The sequence below is a fragment of the Engystomops pustulosus genome, chromosome 5, assembly GCF_040894005.1.
Source record: "Engystomops pustulosus chromosome 5, aEngPut4.maternal, whole genome shotgun sequence".
In the NCBI taxonomy this organism is placed as follows: domain Eukaryota; kingdom Metazoa; phylum Chordata; class Amphibia; order Anura; family Leptodactylidae; genus Engystomops; species Engystomops pustulosus.
The window spans coordinates 101,072,393-101,084,563 of record NC_092415.1 but is presented as its reverse complement, the minus strand read 5'-3'; the positions used below and the strand labels follow the sequence as shown (position 1 = coordinate 101,084,563).

Below are 12,171 nucleotides of genomic sequence, written 5' to 3'. Positions count from 1 at the left end.
GAGAGAACTTAAAGTTAGGAAAAAACAGACTGTCATTCCTATAGTCTCACACCAAACAAATGATCTATAAACAAGTCTACCAATAGTACCAACAGTGTATGATAGGGACAGTGGCCCTATATACTTACGCTTGTGATTGTGTATATTTTTGGTGAAGGAAATAAAAGGCACCTTTTAGGCATATCTCCATACAGGGTACAATCAATTGATAGAGGAGGAATGCAGCGAAATCCAACTCCATGTATATTTGCATTTCTATTGGAATGTAGCGGCAGCAATACAACATCAAAAATAGGAATGGCTGTATAAGTGGTGACCACAGACAATTACATATTTTTATCCTTCCTGATGAGTATTAGGGTAGGACAGACAAATTTTTGTATAATTTACATTTTTTCTTTAATCAATGAAATTGCTCCTCACTAAATAAATATGCATTTACAAAAGCAACAATAGATGCAATGTAGATTTGAAGTAATAGTTTGTGATATGAATTACAGTGTATTTCACTGGTAGGAAAACCATTATTGTATGTTGGAGCTTTCTATAGCAGAAAGAAATCAGCCTTTATTGCCTGAAATGCACTACAGTTATGGCAGCATCTGACTGTAATAATCAATACTTTTTTCTTGCACTTAAATTCAACTATTTTTACCATTTATCAGAGAATCAGAGAAAAGTTAAAGCTAAAGGTCAAAGCAGGGGTATTATTACAATTTGTAAGAAGTTAATTCCAGAGGGTGCAGAAGCCATTTATATATTTAAATACCACCACGTCAAGAGATTACAAGAGATTACACACATCAATTATATATTAGTTTGGGTTTTGTGAGGTTTTATAGAACTTTATCCAAAGAGCATTTGTTTTATTTTTCCCTCAAACAAAAACAAACTTTGGCTAAAAGCACAGCTACTGGTTGACCACACAAAGCCTTTTTTCATAATAAGCCAACCTGATTATAAGCCAATGTAACTTATTTTACCACAAAAACTAGGAAAACTTATCCCAGTCATCTTCTGCATCTGTATGATAAATTTTACGTGCAGGTCATGTGATCTTGACATCCTTTAGACTCCAGGAAGTAATATGTTCCTGGGGCTGCAGGACCTGAATAACATAATTTAAAGGGGTTTTGTCACCATAGCACATGGCTATCTCTCACCATTTACACTTATTACAAAATCTGCAGCCTTACTGAGATAAATCCTTTTGTCCTGGTTGCTGGCGCCCCCTGCTGGTAGCTGTGTCCCGTCCTGAGCTACAGCTGATCTGGCCGAGTCTGCGCACAAGGAGTCAGCAGCTGCTCTGCACTACAGATCACTCCACGGGCTCATAGCTCCTCTCCACACTGAGAGATCACCTGACACACTGCAGCCAAGAGGAGGTGAGAGAGGAGGAGGGGCAGAGATTGTGCTGTGATATATATATATACTGGTTTAACTTTAATCATGTTTAATCATCATGCTTCTTGAAAGTCATGCTTGATGTTAAGGGAGCTGCTATACAAAGTAGCCCAAAGAGGCCATGTTTCTGCTCTGTAATTTCTGCTCTAGGACTCATGGCTTGTATTTTGCAAATCCTATACAAATGTGCAATACCAAGTCTCAAGTTTTCGGTGCATTAAGATTGCATTACATCCACATTCACTCAAATCTTTTCTACCATCATAAATTTGCTGCAATAGCTGCAAGAGTACCTATCTCTGATGCTGATACTGTAATATTGTACCAGGGGATTTCCTCCCGATCCAATCGTTTGGTTGTCATAATTGCGCCATTTTTTGAATCAATTTCAAAATTCTTCTCTTCATGTGAATTATTTTCCATGAAATATCTGTGGAGGTTTCAAAGAAAAGTTAATACAATATGCACATTGAAGAAAATATTATATATTAAATATTATTATATTTTACTAGTCAAATATGTTACAGCTGCTACAATGGAATGTTATGCAGCATTTTTGGCTTTAAAATCACATGAACATATTTTATGTTTTACAGTTTTAATGTTTTATGTTTTCTATATGATTTAACCTGATTCTGCCAACATGCTGTCTTTTATATCACTTTTGCTCAGCCTATTCAGCAATACAATGTGAAAGGCACTGTCAATGTTCGTCATGGTTGTGGCACAGAGTAACAAAATTTAGGAATGGACACCAACAACTGTGGTGTCAACTTTACAATAACATTATATCAGTATTAATGAGTATAAGTAAGTAAAACCATCAAATCCTCCCAAAGACCTAAAGTAAGATTAAAAAATAATGCAAAAGTGAGCATTCGGGTGAACTTCATGGTCATCACGAAGCCGGAATTTCAGGACTGGAGGTTAGGGCTTATTCTGTAATAGCAAGGGGTTTTTCAGAATTGGTGACTTCACCAGATGTGTGTGTTAGGTCATGTGACTACTTTAAAGTGATTCATGATTCGTCATCTGTCAGAGAAGCCATTTTCTCCAGTCGACTGTTGTTTCTTTGAAATACATCCAAACCAAAGCACTCCCCTTTATCTTCATCTTAAACATTTGATCATTGTAGTGCAATATATTGCAAAGAAACCTGTCAGCATAAACTGAACCTATAAGCCACTATAAGTGTGTTTTCAAGCCCATAAACACTTTCCAAATCATGTTCCTTTCATGACCCAGTGTTGCATCACTGGTTTTTAATTGAGGTGTAAATTGATGGCATAAAGTCATGGAGTCAAGGGGTTTACCGCTGAAGTCAAACTTTCTACACCTTATAAGGCCTCCGAATGTCAGCTCAGAATTTTACAAAAAAGTTAAATGCTTCTGCAAAAATAAACAATTTTTATATTTTATATGGTTATATAGCTATTGTTGTTTATCATATTTATATAACTATGTGTTTATAACTTATTATTATTATTATTACATTGCATGTCAACGGAGAAAAATAAACTAAACTTTAAAGTAATTAAATTAAACAATAAACACTAAACAATATATTTTTTTAAACAATAAAAAAAATAAAAGTTAAAAGTTATTAATGTATAAGTATATTCCATCTGATAGGAATACCTAGGAATACCTAGAGAGGACAAAGAACAGAAGGTTTACCAATGAATACGTATAGGGAAAGAAGTTGGTATAGCACTCTTGACTATTTTATACAGCTGAGTGGTGCTCTGAACAATCCTGTAGATAAGGATTTAGAGTTGGGGCATCTCTGCCCATAAGCAATATGGTGGAAACTGTAGATAGTCCTCGTAGTATTGGTGTTCATGCGCCTGCACCAAATTGTGGCACACGAGAGAAATATCCTTGTTTAAAGACATGTGGGGCACGGCAGGTATAGTCGGGGTCTGATGCAAATAGGGAGATCTGATTGACTGGTTGCACTAGGAGTTGTTTCTACATTAGCAGCCATGCGCAGTGGGATTATTAGGACAGTGGGGAGCAGAATTTAAGAGCCAAGTAGTGTGTCAGGTACAATCCTTCACTCACACAATGTAATTAATGTCGTATGAATTTTATCATATACATGAAATGGTTCAGAGACTCTGCAATTTAGAAACTAAAATGAAAGATTAACTCACTCTTTTTTTTAATTCTGAATGTTTTACCATTTAAATTGTGCTACACTTCTTTTACTCAGATGTAGATATAAAAATATATTTAAATGAGGTAAGAGAAAACTTTCCTCAGAGAAAACTGTTTTAAATATTCATGTAACGCTTATGTATGATTTTATCACAGAGGACAATGCATTCTCAAATCTTAATGGTTTAATTAGAAAAAGTTATTGAATAATTTTAGAGACTACAGCATAAGATAAAAGGAAATCTAGGTTGTAGGTTCCAAGGCAGAGACAGTTTTGGTCTATAAGTTATCTGCTCACAATAACTTAATTGCATGGGAGATTAACGTTCATAATTTGTTTTATATGACTGTTTTACATTCTCTATTACAGTACAAATATGTTGTTTTGACTGACAAAGATATAGGGATATTGAGAAGAGAATACACAATCTGTGGCTCACCGCACTAGTCTGTCTATGATGCCCAGGGTGACAAGATGAAAGCCTATCAAGGACACATTATCAAAATTACTGGCCTTTTTTTAAATATTTCAAAGTATATATGGAAGGGTGAGCAGTCCCTGCAGTATATATCAATACATTTCCTGCCCATAAAGAAAATACTGAAAAACTCATGTAGGATGTCCAATTTTTTATAGTTAGAACAAGCAGTAAGTAGTAAGAAAAGTAAAATACAGAGTGTTGAAAATGACTTTTATGTAATATGATTAGTTTTTCCTATGAACCAATGAATCATTGCTGGCTCTTTCTAAAAAATGTCCAAACATTCAAAAAAATCAACATAGTTAATTTACTATGTGTGTAAAACAGGGTTACACTATCTAAGGGCATTACGTTGCACATTTACTAAGGGCTTTGCTCCAGTTTTCTGTCGGACTTTGTATAAACTTCTTGCACTTGTATTTTATATAGTGGACAGAAATTATAGATTAATAGATAAATATAAACACAAGGCTCTCTTTATTTTCCATAGCTTCTCTACTTCTAGCTTTTTCTCCTAGCTAGGTACTATAGAACAAGTAGTGCAAAATAAATAAATAAATAAAATAACCATGGCCATATATTACCACTGAGAACTCTGATTGCTAAACTCTATTGTATTTTTGTTTTGCATAGTTTTTTTTATACTTTTTTATTGTATTTTTTATTCAGCATTGTTTTTTCTACTTTTATTAAGGGAAATTAATAAGTTTACACTATCTCACAGAAAAATGTTCATTCTGCTTAAACAATTGATTTATTGAATACATTTTATCATTCAACTGACTAATATACTTAATGGTTTCTGAAATATGTCCTTGATTCTTGGAACAGAAATATAAAGCCTTGAGAAGAAACATAGTAAGAAGAGAAATAGCCACATAAAAGCAAAATGTAAATGCTTGAACTTAAAACACAATGAAAGATTCACACATTTTTTCCTTTACCTTGAAAATCTAAAGGTAAACAAGATAAGGTATGATAAAAGAAACAACATAACTCATCTTTTCAAATTTTTCAACTTAAAAATTTGATATTTTATTTATACATTCTAAGGGGAAAATTTAATAAGACTGTGTGCATTGTGTGGCAGTCTTCATACTCCCACTGTGGGCTCTTGGGGTGCTGGATATGCTAAGAGGCTATTGCACATGCCTGACATAGAATTCTGCTGTAAACTGTGTCAGGATACAGACATGGGTTTTAGTAAATGCCCCCTGTTCCCTCTGTCGCCCAATTACCATAGAGGTGTTGTACTGCGAGAAAGGGCACGGACTGAAATTGCACTATTTTCATACTTCGTATACCAGAAAAACTGCCCTTCAAGGCATGGCAAGTGTGCACTTAGTGTTTTACTTATTTATTAAGATCATTGTTTCTTTTCTGATCATAACCTGAAGTATCAAATAGTTTACAGTGACTAATAATTGGAGGGTTCTTTATAATTGTGGAACATCTCATGCTGTCTATGTGCCAGAAATTAAATTAAAGTAGATTGATTAGTAGATTTCAAATTTGCTCCATAGCTTCATTACAAACCTCCCAAACCATTAGAGATGGAATTAACTTTTTTGTGTGTCCCTTTTTGAAAAAAATTGTGCTAATTTTTTAAATATATTCAGATTTTTTTTTCCTTTTTTGCAAATCTAGACCATACACCTCAGAATCAATATCCGCAAGTATTAATAAATATTTGAAGTGCTCTATTATAGATGAAAGAACTGGTATTGCAGCTAATTGATATAGGTATTCTCCCATGCAGTAGAGCCAGATAGTACCATACCATACATTTAGCCCCATCCTGCCAGTACCCAAAGCTCCAAATAACTCACTTTATTCTCTGGCTTGGCATGATAAAAGGTGTACTAAATGTATATAGTTTTTATCATATTTTGAAAAATTAAAACCTTTTGTAAGAAAAAAAAAGTTCTCTTTTCACCATATCTGATGCTAATAACTTCCATTCTAAGTCATACAGAGCTATATAATGTGTAATTACTTGCAGGACATGATGATATTTTAATTTCTACCATTTGGACTGCACCTTTTGATCACGTGTTGTTCCAACTTTTATGAGCTGCAAAGTGGTGATTTAGACATTTGGGCGCTATTGTCGTTTACAGAGTTAATAGCAGGGAATAACCATTTTCATTTTTTGATAGATGTGGACGTTTGGCACACAGTGATACCTAACTGGTTTATGATTTTTTTAAATGTATTTCTAGGGAACTGGGGTGATTTATAGACTTTTAGATTTTTTAATTATAGTTTTATTTTAATGATAAATCCTACAATATTCTGCACTACAGTAGAATTGCAGTATATGGTGGATTTGGTGGAGATCTATTACAGTGTGCTACCAGAAAACTGAGTGCTGTCAAGTCCTAGAGTCTTGTACAGAGGTGATATCACAGGAAGCAACAATTCTGCCAAGATGTCAATTTAAATGTTGTCACCAATTGGCATTCAACAGTCTATCACCCAACCCGTACTCTTCGATCTGTCAGTGATATTAGATTAATCTCTCTCTTAATTTGAACCTCTCATGAACATCTCCAGAACATCTTCAGAGCTGCACCAATTCTCTGGAATGCCCTTCCCCGGACTTTCAAAACCCAAGTTTCAAACATGCTCTTAAAACCCATCTATTTAGGCAAGCCTATTACACTTGCAAACCGCATGAAATGTAAACTCTTTTTTTACTAATCCATCCTATGTCCTCCTCCCTTCTGTTATCTGGCAAAAACCAGATATATACCAAGGTCCAGGTTTCTTTGAAGTCACTTTGGACTTTGTATATAATATGGCGACTGATGGCTGGTTTAACAAGCAGAATTTTTTACTATTTAATTATTTCATACTGTTCCTTTATAAAGAATGGCTGCACCATTACACAAGCTCTCAAGCTCTTATACCTCTTGTGTCACCCCCTTCATCCTCATGTAAGCTCTTGCAAGCAGTGTCTTCACTCCTACTGCTCCATATGACTGTTTGTACTCGGTAATGTAATATTATATTTGGATATGGCCCCTACGATTTATAACCGCTAAATGATAGCGCTATATAAATAAAGATTATTATTATTATTATTATTATTATGAAAGATTAAAAGTGATGAAACCCACAATGTTGATGCCAAAATGTATAACTTTATAGCAAAGTTAGTGTAGTTTACTCAAGAAAACTGCTACATACTTTTGGTGCATTTGAATAACTGTTAGTACACAGTCCTTTTTGTCATACTTATTTTAAAAATGGCAAAAAAACTCTCCTTTCAACTGGGTACAATGATACAAAATATTCATTTTTTTACATTCGACTACATGTACTATTAGTAACTTTATATGGGTCCTTAAAGTTATTCTATGCTGGTAAGCATTTGCTGTACTTTTGAGATAGTATTAAAAGAAGCTCATTTTCAAAGACAACTTTTACAAATATGTAAAATACATGAAGCCCTGCAGGCAATGTTACAGTAAAAAAACCTTCTATATTATCTACAGTATACCGTATATACTTCAGTACTTTCAGCCTAATGTTTGTGCTGAAAATTCCCCACTTGTCTTATACTCGGGTATATGAAAAATAAAAACTGAGTACTCACCATTCCGATGCCCCAGGATGGCTTCTCTTCTTTCTTCATGTGTGCTGGCACCAGCTCCAGGCCAGCAACAGCTCCAGGCACACAGCCTGCCCGGTGCACAACCACAAGTTCTCAATGGGATTAAGATCTGGGGAGTTTCCAGGCCATGGACCCAAAATCTCTATGTTTTGTTCCCTGAACCATTTAGTTATCGCCTTTGCTTTATGGCAAGGTGCTCCATCATGCTGGAAAAGGCATTGTTGATCTCCAAACTGCTCTTGGACGGTTGGGAGAAGTTGCTCTTGGAGCACATTTTGGTATCATTCTTTATTCATGGATGTGTTTTTAGGCAAGACTGTAAGAGAGCTGATTCCCTTGGCTGAGAAGCAAGTCTTCTCCAAACAAGATGTTTTCCAGATGTTCCAAACAATTGGAAAGGGGATTCATCAGTGAAAATGACTTTACCCCAGTCCCCAGCAGTCCACTCCCTATATCTTCTGCAGAATATCAGTCTGTCCCTGATGTTTTTTCTAGAGAGAAGTGGCTTCTTTCCTGCCCTCCTTGACACCAGGCCTTGCTCCAAGAGTCTACGCCTCACAGTGCATGCAGATGCACTCACACCTGCCTGCTGCTATTCCTGAGCAAGCTCTGCACTGCTGGTAGCTCGATCCCGCAGCTGAAACACTTTTAAGAGACGGTCCTAGAGCTTGCTGGTCCTTCTTGGGCGCCCTGAACCTTTTTGGCAACAATGGAACTACTCTCCTTGAACTCCTTGATGATGTGATAGATTGTTGACTGAGGTGCAATCTTTCTAGCTGTGATACTCTTCCCTGCTAGACCAGTTTTGTGCCGTGCAATGATGACTGCACGTGCTTCTTTAGAGATTAACAGAAGAGAAACAATGATGCCAAGCACCAGCCTCCTTTTAAAGTGTCCAGTGGTGTGATTGTTACTTAATCATGACAGATTGATCACCAGTAGAGATGAGCGAACATACTCGTCCGAGCTTGATGCTCGATCGAGCATTAGCGTACTCGTAACTGCTCGTTGCTCGAACGAGTATTTCGCCCGCTCGAGAAAATGGCAGCTCCCGCCGTTTTGCTTTTTGGCGGCCAGAAACAGAGCCAATCACAAGCCAGGAGACTCTGCACTCCACCCAGCATGACGTGGTACCCTTACACGTAGATAGCAGTGGTTGGCTGGCCAGATCAGGTGACCCTGGGATAGACTAGCCGCTGCCCGCGCTGCTCGGATCATTCTCTGTCTGGATGCCGCTAGGGAGAGAGCTGCTGCTGGTCAGGGAAAGCGTTAGGGTGTTCTATTAGCTTACTGTTAGGCAGGAGTGATTCTAAAAGAACCCAACAGCCCTTCTTAGGGCTACAATAACGTTATAATTTTTTTTTTTTTTATTTGCAGCTAGTACCATATTGTGAGGAATTTGCAGGGGGACTTGCTACCGTTGTGTTTAGCTCTTAGTGACACACATATCCACCTCAAACACCAAAGTGGGAAAATTTATTAGGGGTTTGAGTAGAATTAGGCACAGTCTGCCAGTTTCTTTTTATTTTACGTTTATTGTTTTAATAACTCAGTGTCATCTCATCTGGCATAGTAGTGTGCTGTAATACTTGGCTAGAAAATAGCCATAGGAGAATACAAACGGCTTAATTACGCCTACAGTAGCGTTATATATATTTGATTTCTGGTTGATCTGCTGGTGGCTGTAGTTGTTGCAGTGCATCTACTAGCAAATTGTGAGCAATTTGGAGTCAGACTTGCGACCACTGTGTTTTAGTGACGCACATATCCATCGCAAAGACCGAAGTGGGAAAATTTATTAGGGCCCGGGGTTGTATTTCAATTAGGCACAGTCTGCCATTTCCTTTTTTATTTTACGTTTATTTTTTTCATAACTCAGCGTCATCTCATCTGGCATAGTAGTGTGCTGTAATACTTGGCTAGAAAATAGCCATAGGAGAATACAAACGGCTTAATTACGCCTACAGTAGCGTTATATATATTTGATTTCTGGTTGATCTGCTGGTGGCTGTAGTTGTTGCAGTGCATCTACTAGTAAATTGTGAGCAATTTGGAGTCAGACTTGCGACCACTGTGTTTTAGTGACGCACATATCCATCGCAAAGACCGAAGTGGGAAAATTTATTAGGGCCCGGGGTTGTATTTCAATTAGGCACAGTCTGCCATTTCCTTTTTTATTTTACGTTTATTTTTTTCATAACTCAGCGTCATCTCATCTGGCATAGTAGTGTGCTGTAATACTTGGCTAGAAAATAGCCATAGGAGAATACAAACGGCTTAATTACGCCTACAGTAGCGTTATATATATTTGATTTCTGGTTGATCTGCTGGTGGCTGTAGTTGTTGCAGTGCATCTACTAGTAAATTGTGAGCAATATGGAGTCAGACTTGCGACCACTATGTTTTAGTGACGCACATATCCATCGCAAAGACCGAAGTGGGAAAATTTATTAGGGCCCGGGGTTGTATTTCAATTAGGCACAGTCTGCCATTTCCTTTTTTATTTTACGTTTATTTTTCAGCGTCATCTCATCTGGCATAGTAGTGTGCTGTAATACTTGGCTAGAAAATAGCCATAGGAGAATACAAACGGCTTAATTACGCCTACAGTAGCGTTATATATATTTGATTTCTGGTTGATCTGCTGGTGGCTGTAGTTGTTGCAGTGCATCTACTAGTAAATTGTGAGCAATTTGGAGTCAGACTTGCGACCACTGTGTTTTAGTGACGCACATATCCATCGCAAAGACCGAAGTGGGAAAATTTATTAGGGCCCGGGGTTGTATTTCAATTAGGCACAGTCTGCCATTTCCTTTTTTATTTTACGTTTATTTTTTTCATAACTCAGCGTCATCTCATCTGGCATAGTAGTGTGCTGTAATACTTGGCTAGAAAATAGCCATAGGAGAATACAAACGGCTTAATTACGCCTACAGTAGCGTTATATATATTTGATTTCTGGTTGATCTGCTGGTGGCTGTAGTTGTTGCAGTGCATCTACTAGTAAATTGTGAGCAATTTGGAGTCAGACTTGCGACCACTGTGTTTTAGTGACGCACATATCCATCGCAAAGACCGAAGTGGGAAAATTTATTAGGGCCCGGGGTTGTATTTCAATTAGGCACAGTCTGCCATTTCCTTTTTTATTTTACGTTTATTTTTTTCATAACTCAGCGTCATCTCATCTGGCATAGTAGTGTGCTGTAATACTTGGCTAGAAAATAGCCATAGGAGAATACAAACGGCTTAATTACGCCTACAGTAGCGTTATATATATTTGATTTCTGGTTGATCTGCTGGTGGCTGTAGTTGTTGCAGTGCATCTACTAGTAAATTGTGAGCAATTTGGAGTCAGACTTGCGACCACTGTGTTTTAGTGACGCACATATCCATCGCAAAGACCGAAGTGGGAAAATTTATTAGGGCCCGGGGTTGTATTTCAATTAGGCACAGTCTGCCATTTCCTTTTTTATTTTACGTTTATTTTTTTCATAACTCAGCGTCATCTCATCTGGCATAGTAGTGTGCTGTAATACTTGGATAGAAAATAGCCATAGCAATAGGATAGCATCGTTTTGTTTTAAAAACTAAAAAACACAAAAAAAAACAAACAAAAAAAAAAAAAAGTTAAAAAAAAAATTCAAGTTATAACTCTCATTTTCAAAATGTTTAACCTGAGGGCTAGGGGTAGAGGACGAGGGCGGGGACGTGGGCGTCCAACTACTGCAGGGGTCAGAGGCCGTGGTCCTGGGCGGGGTGAGACACCACCTAGTTATGAGGGAGCAGGGGAACGCCGCAGAGCTACACTCCCTAGGTTCATGTCTGAAGTTACTGGGACTCGTGGTAGAGCACTGTTGAGGCCAGAACAGTGCGAACAGGTGATGTCGTGGATTGCCGACAATGCTTCGAGCAATTTGTCCACCAGTCAGTCTTCCACGCAGTCCACCCATGTCACCGAAATCGGCACTCCTCCAGCTCCTGCACCTCAGCCTCCTCCCCCCCAGTCTGCCCCCTCCCAGCAAAATTTGCCATTTGAACCGGCATACTCTGAGGAACTGTTTTCTGGACCCTTCCCACAGTCACAAACCACTTGTCCGGTTGCTGATGAGCAATTTTCCGATGCCCAGGTTTTCCACCAGTCGCAGTCTGTGGGTGATGATGACCTTGTTGACGTACTGGAAGAAGTGTGTAAAGAGGTGTCCGACGATGAGGAGACACGGTTGTCAGACAGTGGGGAAGTTGTTGTCAGGGCAGGAAGTCCGAGGGGGGAGCAGACTGAGGGATCGGAGGATGATGAGGTGGCAGACCCAAGCTGGGTTGAGAGGCCGGGTGAACACAGTGCTTCTGAGACGGAGGAGAGTCCTCGACCAGAACAGGTTGGAAGAGGCAGTGGTGGGGCCAGACGGAGAGGCAGGGCCAGAGCTGGTGCATCAGCGCCAAATGTGTCAACTAGTGAAGCTCCCGTGGCGAGGGCTCCTGCGGCGAGGGCTAGATTTTCAGAAGTCT

The 12,171-nt window shown here is 38.3% G+C and overlaps 1 protein-coding gene across 2 annotated transcripts in view; it reads right to left on the bottom strand.

The window, feature by feature from the left end:
- Positions 1 to 12,171, bottom strand: part of LOC140133101 (cadherin-18-like) — a 332,044-nt gene that overhangs the window by 28,369 nt on the left and 291,504 nt on the right. For both annotated transcript variants that reach the window (XM_072152759.1, XM_072152760.1), the window contains exon 8: positions 1,698 to 1,834. In XM_072152759.1, coding sequence (XP_072008860.1) covers positions 1,698 to 1,834 — 137 coding nt within the window. The remainder of the gene's footprint in view (positions 1 to 1,697; positions 1,835 to 12,171) is intronic.